The following is a 20942-nucleotide window of genomic DNA, read 5'->3' as shown; positions in this document are numbered from 1 at the left end:
GACAACAGATGTAAAGGCGCCTGGGAGTTATGATTTAAGTCCTCCCACTGGGAGTCACCTCAGTCATCTCATTAAATGCTGCAGTGACCTGGAGAGAATTTTTATCTGCAGAATATTTCTCCCTACTTTGTTATTGGACAAAGACAAACGGAGCATGTCAGAGTATCTGACCAGAGCAGAAAACAAATCAGTGTAAACAAACGAGCACAAGAGGCAAGAATCCCAAAACTTGATGACAGGGAGAATGCACAAAAAATAATCATTTTCTGTCAAAAGATAAATGATTCTGATCTTTCTAATAGCCAATAGCTGTGGAAAAAATGGGCTACAAAAATGAGTTTTATTAGTTTGACCGCCTTTATTTATCTTTTCCATAACATTGATTTATTTGATCAAAACACCATTCAAATGCACAAAATGCACTTCTCCATCAGGCAGAAGATTTTAAATGCAAAATGCAGTGATGCCGATAGGTTATCAATGTAATAAGTCCCTGTGTTTATGTTAATAAATCCTACAAAGAATATGGAATCAATTTTAAGCCATAATATGAATCAGAAATTCCTACAATGACGGTAGACTGCACTTGTTCAGCTGTGCTCGTTCCATTAGGTTCCATTAACAAGTGTTTACACTCATGTTTGAATGATTTCATTCTCACTATTTTTAAGGCGTGGCGCTGAGTTAGTCTAGGAGAAACACTTATGTTTCTTTTGCTAGTTACTGTGATCTTAAACACGAGCTGTTTTTCGAGGGAATGAGGTGCTTTCCCAGGATGCATCAATAGTGAGTTTACTGCCTCCTTTCAGATTTTAATGTGTCAGGGTCGCAGGATGTGCAGCATCACTGGAAATGGTTAAACAATACATCTTCTTGGCAGTTATTAGTGCTGTAATTCTGTAAACCTGCAGCAATGAGCAACACGAGTAAAATTAAGTTAATCACACAGAACCAAACTTGCTGTTCTATTTTGACTAGTTTTTCTAAATATTACGAACTTGTCTTTACCCAGACAATACATGGAATTCACAACTTTTTTCTGAGTTGGTTATTTTAGAATTTTGCAGAAAATGTCGGAAGCGGTTCCACACTCTTCCTGATAGTATTTGGAGAACTCTGCAGTGACTTACAGTTGAAACTTGTAAAGTTGTGGTTCTAAAATAAATAAGTGCTGTTACCATCGTCAGTGAAGGTATGCTGGAAGTGGACGGATAAAATGTGCCATGAAGCATCTAATTGCTCCATGTCACAGCAGGAAGGAGCAGACAGGAAAGGAGTGAAACCTACCTGTTATAGAGGAGAATATCTGGGACCCAAACCAGATTGGAGGGGAAGCGGAGGTTCTGAACACCAGGGTAGCTCTCTGGGTTCCATGACAGGTAAACATCTGTCCAATGCTGGATCAAACAACAAAAAGTAATAAAAAAAAAAACAAACAAAACAGAACGGTTAGGATAACATGACATGATGGAAATGACAAAAAATGAGAAGCAATTTTAAAGCTTTTGATAGTTGTATGATTTCTGGATTTTTATCCCAGCAGTCATTGATCTCTTGCTTGGCAAAGCCATCGCTTTGCAGTTGTGACAGTAAAACCATCGCAGCTTGACCAGCGGTTGTGTAATGAAGCACATACTGCTTCATCTGTGCATCGTAATGATTTAATTAAATATAGATTCAGCCAAAGAACAACATTAAAAGACTAAAAGCATCAGAACTTTTTTATTTTTTTTAACAAGTACGATCAACATTAAACTGTCAGAAGTCAAATATTTTCCCATTACATAGGCTATTAGCTGCTGGCTGTGACACTCTGTCTCTTACTCTGATAATGAATGTTGGCACCAAAATGCTGCCAAGCCAACAGTTGTTGGCACTAACCCCCTGCACTCCCATCTGAGCCTGAGCCATTCGAACTAAGCATTCGGGTGAACTATGCCCAGCTAGAAAGCATAAAATCATAAAGTGTCTTACGTTTGTCTCAGTTTTCTCATTATTTGCAATTAAGGATTATCTGTGAAGGTGTGGATATTGTGGTTTTGGTATACGAGTATATTTTGCTTTAATGTTTTTTCTGTTTGTGTATATTGTGTATTAGTTCCACAGATGGGGTCATTTGGATGTTGAAGCCTTAGGGCTTCTTCCCAATTGAGCAAGCACAATCCCGTTGCTAATATGACTACAGTACACTGAATTCATCTCAGTGAACATTTATACATGTCTGTTTGTGTAAGTGCATGCTGTGGATTCTGTGTCTATGTGTGTTCTTCCATCATTTGGATGGATCTTCCCTCTGGACTGTTTATGTATGTCTATGAGAAGATGTTTCCATGCCATCTCTCCATGCAAATGTGCCTCTGTCCATAAAGGGATTTAAAAAAAATCTTCAAAGAGACTTCATCCATCTAAAGAGGACTGCTGACATATGTCTCCACTCATGCGACTAATGTCTTAATCACTACACTTGTCATCTATGTGCGTTGGCAGTTTGGTGCTTCTTTTCATGTTCATTGGCTGGTAAAACACAACTAGAAGCCAATCTAACTAATCACAGCTCTCTAACTTCATTGTCTGACAGGAACAAATGAGAAGGACACCAGGCTACATAAGGTAGCAGCTGTCTAAGAATAGGTTTGAAGTTATGTAACAGCAATTTTAGAAAGCATCACTAATTTGAGAGGAGTAGAGTTTCCTATTAGAGGGCTGTGAAATAGACTCTGTAATTGAAGATTAGCATGCAGAATACAAATATGGCAAATGTAAAGCATTAATCCAGGAGTATTGGCAGCTAAAATTGTTGGTATCATTGTATATTTGCACAGATTTTTTTTTTCCTGTGCGTCCACTTGAAAGCATCCTCAGCCAAAGCAGATGAGTGATTCTGAGAAACTGCATGAAAGTTTTTATTTCTTTACACCATTTTTTATTTTTTTTTTTTTGTGGTATTTCTGCCCAGCTAGGGATAATGCAGTTGATTACTATTCTTTTCATTTTTCACATGGATAATTTCTGCAGCACAAAGTGACTCAAGCATGCTAATCTCAAAGCCTAACAAGACCACAGTTCCCAGAAAGACACGTTTAATTTTTGCTTTGTTGTTATTATTATTTCCAATGCAGTAAGTAGAATCACAGTATAATCACTATTGCCTTGCTCTAGAGGTGGATGTAAAAGCTTGAAACTGCTTTTTGTTGTGATAAAATGGTCAATTAACAGCATCTCCCCCATCATCCATACACTAAAATCTGACTACAAAGGAGCACACTAAGAAAACACACAGGTCTTATTATCATCTCACATTTTAAGAAAAAAAAGAAAACATGAAATCCTGTCCCCTCTGATGTGGGACATTCATTTCCAGATAAAGCTGTAATCTTAAAATCATTCACGATGCAGTGGAGGTGAACCTGCCCCTTCTCAGACTGACTGTCTGAGTGACTGACTGTGAGCTGGATAATGTACTTCTTAAGTATCCTTCAAAAACTGCTGCATCTGCAAAGCCCTCATAAGCCATTGCACCAAAGTAGATGCTGGTATTAAAGAGGTAGCTTCCTGAATAATTGATAAATTCATAACCTGTAAGCCAGATCAGCAGCCAACTCAACCTGACTGTAACATCATTAATAGCCTCTTCTGAGTGGGGCTTCTGCGATAATGAGGTCCCTGTACCTACCTGGCTGGGCTGATGTAACATTTTCCTCAAGCTATTGCATTGTAATACAAATTCCATGTACCAATAATATCTTTTCATCTTTCCATTATAGAAATCATAAGTAGCTCAGTTCCCACATGCTTCGATGGAAGTATTTAACTGGAATATTTGGGAATCTGGTTAGAAGAACAGTCTAGCCACAACTTACTAACCACAAACAGGCAGATCAAATCAAGTAAATGTTAATTAGTAGTAATGTTAATAAAAGTTGTTGTAGTAGTAGATTTTTTTTCATGTCTCGATTTAAACATGCCTCGATTTATAGTAACACTATGTCACTTTCTGACTTTAATAATATGTGCTTCTGAGTAGTTTTGATGGCACAATGACTTCTATTATGTAGTACATGTAGTACAGCCACTGCTGCCCAGCAACGTTCCCAGACTGGGAAACCACACTTCACAACTGTTTTTCTAGTACGCAGCAACACTTTACAGCAGCATTTTGCTTTATGGCACAGCGTCACATGCCAGCAACTGGATCAACACACTAGCAGTTTTGAACATGCACCATGGCTGATTCATAAAATTTAAATAAAAGAAAATAAAAAAAACTCATTATCGGAGCAAGACAGGAAAAGAAAGAGAGAAAGGGAAAGCGCTGGAGACGACAATGGACTGAATTTTACTGGCTGGAGAGAGACAGGAGTAGATGAATGATGGGATACTGAATTAGTCGTCATTAGGGGGCGCCTCACTGAGAAAATCTGTCAAAGTTCAGTAATGTTTAAGTACGCTGCAATAGCTCAGCTGGGAGAGCGTTAGACTGATCTAAAGATCCCTGGTTTGATCCTGGGTTTCAGCAAGTCTGGGATGGTACTTTTAAGCAATTTCCCCACTGAAGGATTAATAAAGGTTTCTTACATTAACCCCTCCTTTGCAGGCCTAACTAATCACCTACAAAGCTATTGTCATCTTACAATTTAAAAGCCACGATATATGGCTTCATAAAATAAATGTAACTGAATGTATTTGGTAGTATTTAACACATCAGATTTAAGCACAATAACAGCTGCTGGTAAGTGCCTTTTTCTTTCTTGCTCATTCTTTTCTTTCCCACTAGATTTTACTATTTTCAGTCAGTTAAAACAAAATCTAACCAGTCAACAGTGGTTGTAAACAGAGGTGATGGTACAGCATTCCTTACAAGATGTTGCTTAAAGATGCATTTACATGAGCTGTTTTTTTATTCCTTCAGCAATGTTACTCAAAGGGCGCAGCGCTCATTTTTCTTGTCAATGACAATAGGCTACTTTCAATATGGGAATATCCCTTCTGCTAATCAGGTGTTAACAAGGGTGGTTAGTTTTGCAAGTAACAGACTTTTAGCACAGCATGCTTATAGATGTAGAACGAAGCTCTTTATGACCTGTGTCAGCATTCTTTAAAGAAGCAAAGAGCGGCTGTGCTTGAAACATCTATCTCATTATCTCAATACTACAAGAGTAGTTTTCTCAAATTAGCATTTTAATGATTTTCTAAAACCTTTGATAAAAACCAAGATGTATTTCTCTTCCAGAGTTCGGAAAAGTTATTGCCGGAATGTGAACAGAACAACATGCATGTCCTACACCCATTAACTGTAAGTGTAAACTGATTCTCAGGTTCAAATCTTGACAGGTGTAATAAAATTAACAATAATTTCACTTTGATCTCTAACATAAAGGTGGAAAAACCAAAAGAAAAAAAAAAAGTCTGAATATCTTCAGAAACATTTTCTTTCCCCATCGCCGTTTGGCTTAAATATTTATATTATCTGTTCTAATACACATTATTCTACAAAACATCTTGTTGACTCAACAGCCTAGCAATTAAAGAAAAACAAGTGTCAAAAGAATTTGACAGAATGCCTGAGATAAACCTAAAATTGTATTACTGTCACAGGGTGCCACAGGGAAAAAAACAACAACAACAATAGAAAAAAAAACTTACATCTGCCAAAAATGTCCTAAATGACAATTATCACACAGTGATCACACAAAAAGTGCTTGGAGAGGAGACATACCAGCTGCAGCCAGGCATTTGTGATCAACACTTGGTTTTTTTCATCCTAGAGGAGAACAAGAGAAGATGAAGAGAATTAACAGCAGTAAGTAGATGCGGCTGTCGACAGACTGTAAATGAAAATATACTGCAGGGCAAGAGAAAATAAATAAATAAATTCTGCACGGCTGGTAAATATGAGGCGTGAGATCATGAGGCAGATCGGCAATGAAGTTTAACTACACCCCACATGAGTCAGAGCTGACTTACTCACTGAATGACAATGATGCACTCCAGCTTCCTCTACGCAAATAATATATACGCCATTTTGAGCAACACTGCAGCCATAAATAATAGGGCAATGGAAATAAATAGAGCAAAAGGAGCTTTATACAGACAGTGAGAGTGTAAAGAAAGGATGAAGCATAGTTAGGTTCTTGTAATGTGTCACGGCAGCAGAAATATCCAGGTGCTTTTAAGAATTAAAGGCCAAACTGTCAGACATAATAACAAACAGACAAAATAAAGCAAATTGAGAGCAGCTAAGACTGACAGAAAGAGAAGCAAAGCAAATATTCTGACTTGGCTAAAAAAAAGACAAAAATCAGACAGTGAAAGGCAAAAAAGGTGAGAAATATTTACTGATATGTGAAGACCAACAAGTCTTGGTTCCTAATGTTTGACTGGTTGATAAGGTATGTGTACTTTTATCAGAAGAAGAGTTTGCACAAAATTCTAGTGGGCCAAAACAGGATTTCATTAAGTAACTTCAGATTATCTTTTACCCATAACAGGCTGAAACAAAATACTGTTGTCTCAATTCTTTGAAAACATTCCTATTAATGCTGCTATGATAAAATCGAGAAATTATTCTATGGGCTCAAGATGAAGCCATAAACATTTTCCAGCTGTAAATGAATGTTTGCAAATAATTTCAGAGTTTATATTTGTAAAATAAGGTTTGTCATCGTGCAAAAGAAAAATCTGCCTGAGAAATTCTAGCTTGTGAATGTGTGGAGAAGATAGGGCTGCTTGATTATGGGAAAAATGATAATCACGATTGTTCTGATTGAAACTGAGATCTCGATTATTTAACACGATTAGAGAAAGAGTAAGGAGGGGGACTAGTTTCTACAGACTTTTCTTTTCATCCAGGTCCTCCAAACTTGTTTGTCTCAGACCAGCAGCTATGTTGTGCCCAGTGTGATCTGAAAAAATGAGTTTGGAGACATTTTGTTTTCATGTTGAAATCTGCGTCATTTACGGCTCTATGGTGCGGCTTACCACAGGTCTGTAGCAGTGGTGAAACATTATAGCCACATCCTTCACAACACCCTCACGACACTCATCATACAGGGCAGGGAGACACACTCGACCAAAATGGTTACGGGATGGCAGTGATGCCGTTTGTCCAAAGTGTTGATAAGTTTCTTAAATCCCGGGTTGTTCACTGTGTTAACTGAGCACTGGTCTTTGGCGAGAAAAAACCTTGTTTGTTTATGTTTGTTATTGCTCTGTGTCTCTGGGAGCTGGTGGATTATTTATTCGCGGCTCACAAAATTGAACATTCTTCTATTCTCTCGTGTTGCGTCACAAGCAAGCCCCCATGTGCACGTCTATGTGAACGAGGACAACATTTCACATGCAAGAATTCACATGTTGCTTGGCTGTAGGAGGGCAAGTTCCATAGAAAATTAATAGAAAAGCAGAGTGCTGCAGGTGGTGCTCAATTTGCAACTGAAAACAGCATAAGAGTAAACTGAGAAGGATCAAATAATCAGACCATCTCATTTTTATGATCGTTGGAAACCCAGATAGTAATTGTGATTAAAATTTGATTAATCATCCAGCCCTAGTAGAAGATTTATATTTGTAAAGAAAAGTAGAAGTGGTTTTGCAAGAGTCTGAAGTTGCAGATGCAGATTTTTGGCTCTGTCTTTACACTTCATCATACATAAAGCTCCTTATCAGAAAGCAGACGGCTTCCTGTCTTTGCGCACCGCTGCAGGCCTTAAAGGGGAGTAAAAGCACTTCTATTTTACTTAATAAATACAAATCTTTGTTACAACCATGCAAATAATTTTCTACACATTCACAAATCTGAATTTCTTGTGCAGATTTTTTTTCTTTTTTTTCCTTTTTTTTGCAGGCTGACAAAACTTGATTTGGACTCTAAAATTATTTGCAAACGCTCATTTTGAGATGCAAAATCTTAATGGCCTTTTATTGAGCCCATGTTATTCCCTTTGTTTCTCTCTTTCTTTCAGACAAAAAATCACGCCTACTGTTCTTATCACACAGTCTCTTTTTCTTCTTGTTTTATCCTTCTTGGTCTCTCTGGACTCTCAGGGTTCCTCATGCCATGAAACAGTCACTAAGGAATACCCATAGATGTGAAAAGGTCAGATATATATTTTTATTCAATTCACAATGACTTATTTATATCATACCAGCTGACCCCTATGGGGTGCACTGGAAAAAAAATCATTCATAAGAAAAGGCAATTGTTAAAACAGTGATTCCCAACTGGTTTCCCTGAGGACACCCTTCATGCATCTACCAAAAAGCTGTAGACCCCTGTCCACCCTGTGTTGAAACCATCCTTGGTTTTATGCTTTCATTAGCAAGCTTCTCACCATAAATGATTCATTCTGGTTCACTTCTTTTACCATGACAAAACCAACGTTTTTCTCTGTTTTTACTTAAAATAAGGACAAATCATATGTACTGTGACATTTCTCAGACATCTCATTAATAAAATGGTGTAAAGTTAGTGTTTTCAGGTTCCCAAAAACCAAAGCCAATACACCTCTGCTCATCTCTGTGTGGACGTGGCCTAAATTTAAATCACACCAGCTCTGAATGGTCAAAGCCTCAGGGACCCCCTGTGCTTATTGGGGGACCCCAGGCTGGGAACCACTGCTTTAAAGCAGCACTATCTAAATTTCTGACCTTAAAATCATGTGCTTCTGACTCATTTTGATGGCACAGAAACATTTATTACGTGCATTCCTGGAGCCAGTGTTACCCAGCAGCGTTGTGAGACTGAGAAACCACATTTCATAACTTTTGCTTCCGTGGCGCCGAGTCATCTGAGTTTCGCTTTACGTACCATGTCATGCGCTAGCAACTGGAAATTAACACACTGGCCATTTTGTAAGCAGACCATTGCTACTTTATCATAGAAACGAATTAAGCTATTATTGGAAGCAGAGAAGAAAAGAAAGAGAGAAAGGTCAGAGCAAGAGATATGACAAGACTCAGCATTGGACTGACTTACTGTCTGGAGAGAGCTCAAAATGCAGGTAGGATGCAAGATGGATGCTGAGTTAGCTGTCGTTAGGGGGCGTATTAGTAAGAAAAGTCTGAGAAAAAAGTGATTCTCTAAAGGCAAAATACTGAACTTTGTCTGATTTTGTACGCTTTGGTGCCCCCTGACAAAGCAAAGGGTTTGGGGGCTAGAGCCTTTGCTAGTGGCTACTAAGCGAGAGGCATATAGTACACCCTTAACAGGTTGCCACTTCATCACAGGCCTTGGTCAGCTACATAGTTTAATGTCCGTTTTATGACACACATTTGGAATAAAGGGGCTACTCTGTATTTGCATATTCACTTACCAACTTCTAGAAAAGTACCCCATTGCAAAATTAAAATTTTTTTTAAAAGTATAAATTTTATCATTGGTAATTAATGCTGTAAGAATCCAAATAATCATTCAAATACTGTAAGAGCAGAAGCTGGATGCACAAACACTAAAACATGTTCTATTAACATTTGAAAGAAACAAAACATTTTAAACCATCACCATTAGGATGTGTAACTTGCTTCCACATATGGTTTAATTTTGAGTGATCAATGACAAGCAAAGCAGCACACTTGTTGAAATCAATTCTCACACACTGGCTTCCCCCCTCCCTATCCTCTGTCTCCTTCCCTCCTCCCAAACTCCATCCAATCTTATCTTCACCTGTCCTTTCTGATATGCACCTCTTTTAAACAGGCTTCCTCTCTGCTATTGAAATTGAGCCTCCTGCTATTGTGGGTATACAATGCAACATTTTCCTGCCTCCTTTCACTGTGTGATCTAGTGTTCAGCTGTGGAGATTTGGCTTTGGAGTTGCTGTATTTTTATTCTATTTTGTGCCTGACCTCTTTTGTTGTAGTCTGTAGGATTTCACTCAGCTGCAAAGGGCAGTTTTAGCCCACTCACCCCAGTTATAAACACTGTAATCGCCTCATAAATCTGCAGTGATTGGTGTTAGACAGGTTGACAAGGGAGTGATAGACACTTGCATTCAGTGAAAGCTCCTTATCTACATTTTATTACAAGACATCAAATGTCACATGGCCAAGGTCAACAATGTGTTTCCATAAAAAACTGTATATGAATTGATGCTTTAATATAAATCATTTTATAGATTGCTCCTGAAAAGACTTCTCACTGGTGGAATTAATTCAATTTTATCCCCATCAGAGAACAACAGAATCACTTTTTTTATTTATTTAATCCAGCATTGTTGTAAAGATACAACACAGACAAATAGAAAATAAATCATATCACAGAATCCCCCATTGATCCTTTGCTGTTTTAATGGTTAAATGGATGTGGACAAATTCTGCTAAATGAGTGTTTTATGAGTGGATACAGCATGGCGTTCAGCAGGAAAACTACAGAAATAGGACCTTTAATAGAAATAAGGGACTCTTTTTATTTCTATCTAGGGTATGTGCCTGAACCCAGCCTCCAAACCCCCAATATACCAATCAGATGGGATCTGATAGCATCTCTGGGAAAGCTTAATCTGCTAAAACACTACCCAACAACCCACATGGCCCAAATAATCAACTAGTAATGTTCTGGATCAGACACTCTGGGCTTACGTCTGATGTTTTCTGTCTACATCCTCACCGGTCAGTCAGATGGAGAGAACCTACTCAATATAAGGAAGTTAGTCATAATGTTATGGCTGAATAGTGTGTATATATGTGACCTTGGCAGTATTGGAGGAATTATTCAGATCGTTTACTTTGAAGCTTTGTTCAGTTCAGTGATCATGAACCATATCTTAATTGTGCTGCAAAGAGCTGAATCCAATGGCAGACTGATGATGCAACGGGCACCTCTCCTAATTTGTATACTATTGTTGAATGTCACATTGAGTCTCTCTCCTACAATTTCTATATTTTTTATCTGCCTATATTGCAGAGCCAAAGATCAATCCAGTGACCTTTTGTTAGTTTAAATTAAATGATTGTGCAAAACATTGCTGGTTGGAGACTCATCCTTCACAATGTCCTTCACAATACTTCTACTTCCATCCTATTCACAATTATCTACTTTTATACATCTTTCTCACCCACAAATAGCTAAGGTCAGAGCATAGTAGTAAAAACATACATGGTGAGGGTAAGAAGTTATGTTTATAGTTTCAACACGTTTCAAACAGTTGCAGAAATGGTTAAAGTTTAACATGTTTCTATTCATGCCCTGTTATTTCTGAAATGCCGTCTCTATATAAACTCTGCCTGACAGAAAACAACAGCCTAGAACTATGCTACCACCTTACAATTCACAAGCATAAACTGGGTTTTAGACAATTGAAGAAATTTACACATCACATGACATCTAGATTAGACTAGATTAGATTAGAACAACACAAGCAAGAATTCAAACAAGATGGGACATCATAATTAAGTAGTAGTCAGACTGCTGTGAGTGTAGTGCTAGAGATAGTGCATATTCTTTTTTTTTTTTTTTTTTTTTTTGTAAGTCATTTTGTTTAAATACAAGATCCCAAATTCATCAAACAATATCAACTTGGGCATAAGTGCATGATTTCATCACACAATATCATCATGGGCATAAGTGCACACAGCTTATTCAGTACTTGGCTGAAGAGCTGGACAAAACTTTCTAGCTCATTCTGAGTAGAAGAGTTAAGCTAAGTGCGGAAATGCTCCTTAAACAACTGAGTTTTTAGCTTGCTTTTAAAAGTAGATGAGGATTCTGCAGATATGACGGAGTTTGGTAGATTGTTTCACCACCGGGGAACAACAGAGGAGTCTAGCTACTGATTTTGTGCCGCGTTGTGGTGGGAGCACTAGGCGTTTTTCGCTGGCAGAGCGTAACTGTCGAGAGGGAGTGTAGCACTGGATTAAGGAGTGGAGGTAAACCGGAGCTGTTTGGGTTATTGTTTTGTAAGCCAGAAGCAGAGCTTTGAATTTGATGCGTGCTGCAACTGGAAGCCAGTGGAGAGCGATTAGCAGCGGAGTGATATGAGCTCTTTTGGGCTGGTGGAAGACCAGACGTGCTGCTGCATTCTGGATCATTTGCAGAGGTTTAATTGAGCATGCGGGCAGGTCAGCCAGTAAGGAGTTGCAGTAGTCAATGCGTGAAATGACCAGAGCCTGGACCAGGAGCTGGGCCGTGTGTTCAGTCAGGTAGGGTCTGATCCTCCTAATGTTGTAGAGAGCAAATCTGGAAGATCGAGCAACTGAGGCAACATGGTCCTTAAAGGTCAGCTGGTTGTCTACCATGACACCAAGATTCCTGGTAGAAGACGTAGGTACAAGCGTGATGAAGTCAAGCTGCACGCTTATCTGTGGCAGTAAGGAAGGATTGGCTGGAAAGACAATAAGCTTGGTCTTGGACAGATTTAGCTGAAGGTGGCGATCCTTCATCCATGCGGAGATATCAGCAAGGCATGCTGATATTCGCATTGAGATGGTTGTGTCATCAGGTGGGAAAGAAAGGAAAAGCTGAGTGTCATCTGCATAGCAGTGGTAGGAGAAACCATGAGAGTTTATGACTGCACCAAGTGAGGAGGTGTATAGTGAAAAGAGAAGAGGGACAAGCACCGAGCCCTGAGGCACCCCTGTTGTCAGCCTATGTGATCTGGACACGCCCCCTTGCCAAGATACTTTGAAGGATCTTCCTGTCAGTGCCAAGTCCAGAGTATTGCCAGCTTTGTGTGTTGGAGGAGTCTGTACCAGTTTGAGATTGAAAGAGTGGATGAGAGCCAGAAAGTCAGTTGCCTGTGCTTTGCCAATGTGAATCCTCATGTCTCCCATGACAATTAGTGGTGTGCCATCATCAGAAATGTCAGAGAGAATCATGTCCATTTCAGAGACAAACTCATCTATAATGCCATTATATTGCCGGTAAATGACCAGAATGTATGCAGTGATGGGTGTAGAGACCTTTACTGCGTGATACTCAAGTGATGAGAAGTTTTCCATAGGACGGAGAGAGGTAAAGTTCCACTTTTTAGAAATAAGAATGCCCGTTCCACCTCCTCGTCCAGCTGAGCGAGGTGTTTGAGTAAATTCTGCATTGACAGAAAGGGCAGCTGGTGTAGCTGTGTTTTCTGGACGGATCCAGGTCTCAGTCAGGGCTAGGACCTGAATGTCTGTGAGATTTATCAATGAACTGATATATTCTGTTTTGTTCACTGCGGACTGCCAGTTCCAGAGACTGAAGGTAACAGAGAATGTGGCAGACGTGCATGGCATTGAAAATGACAGGTTTTGCGGATTGCGGTGTCTATGGGTGACACATCTTGGTCTGTACCCATGTCTGACAGGGATGAGTTTGAAGCACATTGTGTGTTGCTTTAGTTGTGAGGAGGTTTCAGCTTGTGCCCTTGCTTGGTGGACTTGCACAGGTAGAATCGCAGGTCTTTACCCTTTGTGGTCTTAACCCGACGTGGGCTGACACAATGGCTGACGCTTCAGCGCACCATGTGTGGTAAAGTACCTGGAGTAGGCATAGCCTAACAAGCTGCTAAAACACAGAACTAACAGGCAGGCATTACAAAGTGCAGAGAGGAAGAGTGATAAGAAAGGCATCACACTGTTTTAACTTCACTTAAGCAACACAACATAACTTTTCTACCTTAAAACTCCGTGCATCTGATTTGTTTTGATGGGATACTGTCATTCATTTAACTACATATCTGGGACCACCGTTTTCCTGCAGGGTCCCAAGGCTGATAAACTGCACTTTGCAACTTCTTTTCCAGCCCAGGGCATCACATTACAGTTGTATTTTGCTATACAACAATACATACAACAGGATATTAAAATATTGGTGCTTTAGATTCACAACATGGCTGATTAAGAAAAACCCAATAGGTCATTAACAGAGGAAGGAAAGGAAAGAAAGTGACTGAGCAAGCTATAGAAGACTAGAATCAATATTGGACTGACTTTTACTGTCTGGTCAGAGCTCAGAGTACAGGTAGGATGCAGGATGGATGCTGAAGTAGCTTTCATTAGAGGGCACCATGTGAGAGTTTAGTAGTGGAACTTAAATGTTTGCTGCTGTGATAAAGTTAAAGTTTTTGTAATTTGTACCTTCTCAACAAATGTCAGAATAGAAGTAGAGCTTTTGTCTATCTCTCATTAGCACTAAAGTATATTCACTAAAATTAATCAGTAAATTAAGAACGGAGGAAAACTGCGAAGTAAAAAGTGCAGCATACCTTACATTACCTAAAAGCAAAGGCAAAGTACAGTCCTTTAGTACATGTACTTGACTTCTATTTGCAGTAACATTTTTGCACAAACCATTCTAGTTGTGTTATTACAGGATGTGGTGACCAAGCCTGTGCTCGTCTGTTTGTGTTTCTGACATTATTCATGGTGTTGAACTCCGTCTGTGGGCATCAACCTGCCCCAGTTCCACGGTTAAAGAGTTACCCAGGAGCAGATGGAAGAATCAAAAGCCGCATTACCCACACATACACACGCAAGCATGGCCAGCTTTACATTATTTACAACTGCCCAGTAAGCATTCATTTATCTGGTTTTGCCAGCTTATCCATTATGAATTGTGCTGGCAGAGAGTGTGGTTAACAACAATAGATAGACTGGAAGCACAGCAAATCAGAGTCTACAAGTGGATCTATGACAATATCTTAAAACAGATTTATCCTATGTAACTTTTAAATGTCATATCTATTTTAATTTAAAAAGTGCCATATTTTCTCTCCAGAGACAGCCTTGTCCCTTGATTATTTATCATTTTAATGCTATTTCAACCCAGTAAAATACCTTTTATGCTGTAGGAAACAAGACATAATAGTGCAATGAGAAGCCTCTGTTACAGTTCAGCATATGGCTCATACCAGCATAGTGTTGCCACGGGAAGACGTACACGTCTTATGACAGGGCTGGCTCAGGGATGTGACGGGGTGTCGGATTTGGTTATTTGGTTGAGCGCTCCAGCTATGTGGTGGGGCTAACAGGCAGGGGGTTACTGTATGTGTTGCTCTGTGTAAGGTTGTAAGAACGTCAGGAAAGACATAACAAAGCACGGGCTAAACAATAAAGGAATAAAACATAAAGATTGACAGAGTATCCATCCATACCGTAGATGTGTTGATTTTATGCCTTTAAGCTTGACATAAAAAAGAATGAACAATGACAGAGAACAAGGAAATTTTTACCACTTTGAGCTTAACAGGGTTGTTGTACGTGTTTGTGGGTGTAAAATGTAGGACACGGATAAAAGTTGATGTTTCCAATGAAAGTTTTCTCTTTAATGTGGGATTTCAAGATGAATGAAAAGGAACAGGTGAGCCCACATTCAGCTGGAACAGACATAATTGTAATACTCAGAGATTTTATAAATAGAGGTCTTTGCAAAATTGTAGCCACTCTGATTGGCTCTGAAATCGTTCTCCTTTTGAGTTTGTTGGCATTCAGTTGGGCTACGTGTCCACAGTATCATCTTTAATTTATAACAGATTTTATTCTTGGCACAAGAGGTCAAAAACCTGAAAACATCTTACTCTTAGCAGAACCATCTTATCTGGAGAAGACAAGTTTAAAGACAAACTATGACCCATACAAGGTCATACCTGGGTGCTGTTATTACATGTTTATTTTCTTCATATACTACAGTTGTAGTTGTGAATAATCTGACATATTAAGTTTCAGTGCTTGATATTTTGTATTTTCACAATTTAAAATCAATGATGTTTTAATTTTACATGTGGCTCTCCTTTTCAGCAGCAGGGTTTCATACCTTTAAAAGTGACATGAAAGTAAGTGTGATCAGGGTGGAAGTGAGAAGTAAAGAAAAGCTGAGAGAAAAGCAAAAGAGAGGAAGTGAGAGGCCGTATCTCAACACAACACTTTTATAGACAAATATTCTCTTTTGATGATCAATTTTAAGCTCAAGATAAAATGCAAAAGTCACAAGGTACAGTATGTGCATTACTATGTTTTACAGTCACTGACAACGTGCAAAGAGTTTTAAAAATAGCTTTCAACTCAACATATTTAAAAATGGACATTTTGCATTCCCTTCTACAACAAATTTTATACACAACCTTTCTAAATGACTTTTTTTTTAACCATATGTTATAAATAAAGGAACTCACCACATCAATTATCTGTAGCAGAGTCAGTCCAAGTTCCACCACAATGGGTGCAGAGTCGTTTTGGACTGGTCTCTCAAGTTTACTGTAGTTTACCATCAGGTCGTGGTACAGCTTCCTCTGGTACACACCACCATGACATCCTGCAAGAAGTAGATAAACAGTTACAAAAGGAAATGTGGGAAGGAAGACATGGGACAAAGAGAGGGATGGATGACAACAGAAATGATTTTGAGTCTAGCAAAGCAGGGAGATGAAAATACTACAAAATAGAGAACCAGCAGTCAATGCAGAAGGAGAAACAGGAGGAAGTCTGTGGTAGAAATCAAGCAATACTAGAGGAGACTGACAGAAATAGATTCTGTTGTCACCCCATAATTTAATAAAATAAACTAATTTTTAATTTTGTTACTTGCGATCTGATTTGTGTTATTGTTGCATGGTTGTTCACAGTGCTCCAAATTCAAACAGAATATACCGAATGCAATTACAGCATTTTTAACTTGCTTTAATTTGTTGACTGTGTTATCGTTTAGTTTCTTTTATATTCAGTAGGCCTCTTCAGGAGGTTTACACTAAAATATAAATCCATCTTTAGCAGAAATGAACATTACACTGCAGTCCCTCGTGTAAAAACAAACCTAGTCATTCATAAAGGAGCATATATTCTTGTTGGCACCATGCTCCTGGCATTGTTTCTCTCTTACCAATACAGCTGTTGGTGTATAATGTAATAAAAAAGATTCTGACTGACTGTTAGGAGAATCTCTCTGAAGAGCATTCAATGGAAGCTGATTAATGTGACATTAACTGATCAACCACAACATAAAGACCACTGGCAGTTTAAGTAAATTGTATTTTTTACTTTGTTAGGATGCAATGTTTTGACAGGAAACTTAGGGCTCTGGCATTAATGCATGTGTTATTTGTATATACTGTAGGCCTCCAAAATAAATGTTCTAGATGAAAGACACCCTCCACTGCATCAGGATCTCTAGACTCTTACACCCTCCCCCAGCAGATCGCTGCATGTCACCACACTGCAAAAAATTCAGCTGAAACAGCTTCAGGAGCTTCATGAATTGGCCCTGCCTCAAAAATCTGCAAACCACAGTAAAACCATCAAGGCGATGCAGCAGAATAATTCAGATCCACAGATGCCGAACAAAACATCCCAGAAGTTCTGTAGAGATGCTTCAACAGAGATGTTGTCATGTAGCACAAAATAAAATATGTCAATTTAAAGTTGTGTCTGACCACTACCACCACACTACCGGGCAGGCTGATACAGCTTTATAGCAGCAACAGGTTTGTCAGGAGGATTGTGTCTTTCTTGAAACAGAATCATATCATAAATCATCCAACATAATTAGAAACCATTCAATGTCAAATACAACAGATTTGCCCTCTCCCCATAATTTGCAGCTCGCCTCTGACTTTGGGAAACAGAAGATTCATTTGAGTTTCCGACTCCCTCATCCCTTAGTGTCTCACATCAGCCACAACCGAAAAGGTCTCAGCTATCATCTCCCAACTGACCCTTATCCAAATTAGCTGTTGTCTTAACATATTCCAGCAATTATCAAGTGACAGCCTAGCTATCCGTGTAGCCACAATGACAGAACGGATGGCTTATCAGCTAATGAAGCGAAAATAAACAAAGACAGCTCGCTGTGCATCTGTGTGTCAGGGTGTTGGCAACTGTCAAATGGGTAACCCGGAATCTGGGTATGAAAGGGAATCTGCATAATGGGTGTGAGTGACAGTCAGCAAAGTATTGAGAAGCATTAGAGTGAAGCAAGCCAAGAAAAGACAGTTTGAACAGCAGACAGTAATGTTAGAGGGACACTGCGAAAAATACACTTTTCTGAGTGGCGGGCATCATACCATATACATAATATTGTTGGTACACAGTGGAAGAAATATTAAAATCGTTCCTTTTTTGTCATGGTTTAACGGTGTTTCCGGTAGTTCTAATAAAGACGGCATGTATACATTTCTGTTTGTACTCTAGCATTTCATATTGAACCACACCAAACACTCCAATCTGACAGTGGATATAGTTTGTTTTCCTGTAGAAAATTGCATGTACCTTGCAGCTATGGAGAAAGCAATGCAAACATCTCATGAAACTTTCTTAGATATTAAGATATGTACTGTAGATAATACATACATGTCACCGCTGTTCACATGATCTAAACTAAAAAGAAACATAGTTTTAAAGCATGTAGAGACTGATCATTTTAAAGACATAAATGTCTGGGTGTGAGTCACAAAAAGGCTATTATCAAAACATAACAATTTCACAGGCCACATAAAAATCTATAAATAGCTTTGCCTCTTTGTTAGTTGCCTGTTCATCTTTTTTTAACCCCTGTGTTTCTTCACAGCCTTGTTTTCTTTCCTCTTGGTTACCCCATTGTAGATTACCCTTTTTTCTGTTTGGAGTTATTGTGTTATTTGTCTGTGAAGTAAATCATTATATTAATGGTGGTTTCTGCTGTTAACAAATGTTTTTAGATTTTACGCCACTAGAGTTTATTTCACTAGTCAACTCTAGAAGAAACACAGAACAATTCAGTCAAAACTAACACCTGTGCTATCCTTTTTAAAAATTATCTGAAAAGGCTTCCACACTAAAGAAAAGATTATTATTGTTGTTTCAGCTTGAGCCATAGGGTTAATACGAATTATTTCTGACTTAGAGTCAATGTTGAGGACGTATAACATCTATTTATTATTGTTATTTTTTTATTTTTAATAACACAGGCCATTTTAAAAACATTTTTTAACGTGCAAAACTTGTCACATAATCTCAATTGGTCAAGACCCTCCAGCTTCAGGTTTGAATGTACAGGGTATCCTTTTATTGTCTTTTTCTGATGCACGAGGAACTGAAGATACTTGGTTTAGTTTGGGAAAACAACCTGGTTTGTTTTTTTAAATAAGATACAGAATAACATGAATTAAACCATGGAAGGCTGACATTTTTTCTATGTTGTTACTTTGCCATTACAACATGCTCCACAACAGGTACAGTATGTTGCTAGTTGGGGAAACCCTGCACATCTCACAAAGATGCTCCAGGGATACCCTGTGTGTTGAAAACAAATATAGCGAACTCCTAACCAACTGAGCGTTAGCCTTTTCACACTGGCAGGAAACAATGCAAGTGATGGTTCCTGAACCTTAGGTGGCACATTCACACTGGAAAAATGTTTGTTTAGAACCTGAAAAGTCGGTTCATAACAGGCACCAAAACATAGTGGTTCTGAATCATGAACCATGAAATCATCAGTGTGTAAAGGCTTGATTCACCCACAAACCAGACAGCTGTTTTTATATATGTTTCAATACTGTTAACAACAATAAAGCTGAAACCAAAACAATGCTAGCTGTAAATGTTCACGTATTGCACATTATGCTTCAATCAAGCCACCAGACAAAATAATTAATCAGCTTCAGAATATGAAGGAATACCACAACAGTAAAAAGTACTTAGACAAAAGTGGAGCTATACATGATGTTACATATTCATCTTTCCAACTGCTGAGCAACCACTGCAACTACCACCACCAAGAAGCCGCCGAGCACTGCCTCCCCTGCCTCACTCGCCTTCCCCACCTAGGCCTTCCACAGATGTAGACGCTAGGTTGACTACAGACCACCCATTGAAAATGAAAGTTCAGATAGATTAACTAAGGTCAATCTAACGCTGGATTTATTCGTTTGACATTAAACCTGAATGTCGCTGTGCTGTTGTGTTGCCTGGCAACCTATTTAAATTTCAGTAGGTGATCCATATAAGTTTGTGTTGACATCCTAACATCTTGTGAAATTCATGCAGTCATCTGAATATATTGTTTATTTTGGAAAACTAGGTTAAAATGGGTTGTGAGAACTTTACCATCAACTTCCAGGACCAAATCTTCAAGATGTTTTACTTCCACTTAGTAAAGTCCACCCACTTTGGGTCTGGTTAAACTGGTGTAAACACAGGCCAGTTCGCCAGAAAGCTCAGAGGTTCTGAGACCAGAGAATGGAGCCAGAGTCAGAACCGTGTCTGTGTGAAATCACCTAGTATGTGGCGAGTCTCCAAGTATTATAAAGACAAAGATGACTCAAAGAAACACAAACATTACTGCCAATACTGTCCTTTAGACAGCTAATCAAAGCAATGTCAGTACTCCTTCTTTGCATTCTTAAAAAGAAAATGGATACCTTGCATGTGCAGTATTTACTGCCAGGTCTGTTGAATAAATTATCCTGTTCAATTAGTTGCTGCAGGTGATGAAATATTGGACTTTTTATACATAGGTGTTTGGTGTTTTGAACTCTCACTTTTCCATTGTGATGTAGAAGTCCATGTATCAGGATACTGTGACATCACTACGAGTAACGGTTAACAATGCAGCACCCAGACAGAGGCTTTTTGGTGGCCATGTCATTAAAATGCAAGCATCCATAAACTGTCAGCACTAACCAAAATAGAATACTGTTTGCCTGACTGATTTGTTATCAGCTCCTGCATCTGCAGCTGCACACAGCTTAAAACAGTCATGGGTGACGGGGTGTGAAAAGAGGACAGGGAGAATGTAAAAGGTGACATTTTCCCTATTTACATTTTGCTCATTTCCCCCTCAGGACTATGGGACAGAATGAGACAATAGCACGATTTCTTCAAAAACCCTTGTGGCCTTCTGTTATGTTTCATGTTACTCAAATTATATCACGCAAGAGATGAGTAAATAGAATATCTTCTATTTTTTTCTAACAGCAGTCTTGTTAAAGCTTTTCTCTCCAGCATTACAATAATTGAGTGAGGCTCAGTACTTTTATAGTTTCAACAAATAAATGAATCTT

General features: G+C 38.7%; 1 protein-coding gene across 1 annotated transcript in view; it reads right to left on the bottom strand.

The window, feature by feature from the left end:
• Positions 1–20942, bottom strand: part of LOC121638982 (neuronal acetylcholine receptor subunit alpha-7-like) — a 52875-nt gene that overhangs the window by 23096 nt on the left and 8837 nt on the right. The window contains exons 2-4 of the mRNA XM_041984112.1: positions 16083–16222; positions 5717–5761; positions 1288–1397 (exon numbers count right to left, since the gene is read on the bottom strand). Of these exons, the coding sequence (XP_041840046.1) occupies positions 1288–1397; positions 5717–5761; positions 16083–16222 (295 nt within the window). The remainder of the gene's footprint in view (positions 1–1287; positions 1398–5716; positions 5762–16082; positions 16223–20942) is intronic.

Source organism: Melanotaenia boesemani, chromosome 4, assembly GCF_017639745.1.
Source record: "Melanotaenia boesemani isolate fMelBoe1 chromosome 4, fMelBoe1.pri, whole genome shotgun sequence".
NCBI classification, from domain to species: domain Eukaryota; kingdom Metazoa; phylum Chordata; class Actinopteri; order Atheriniformes; family Melanotaeniidae; genus Melanotaenia; species Melanotaenia boesemani.
Note: the sequence above shows the minus strand (reverse complement) of the source record. Positions and strands in the feature narration are given on the sequence as shown.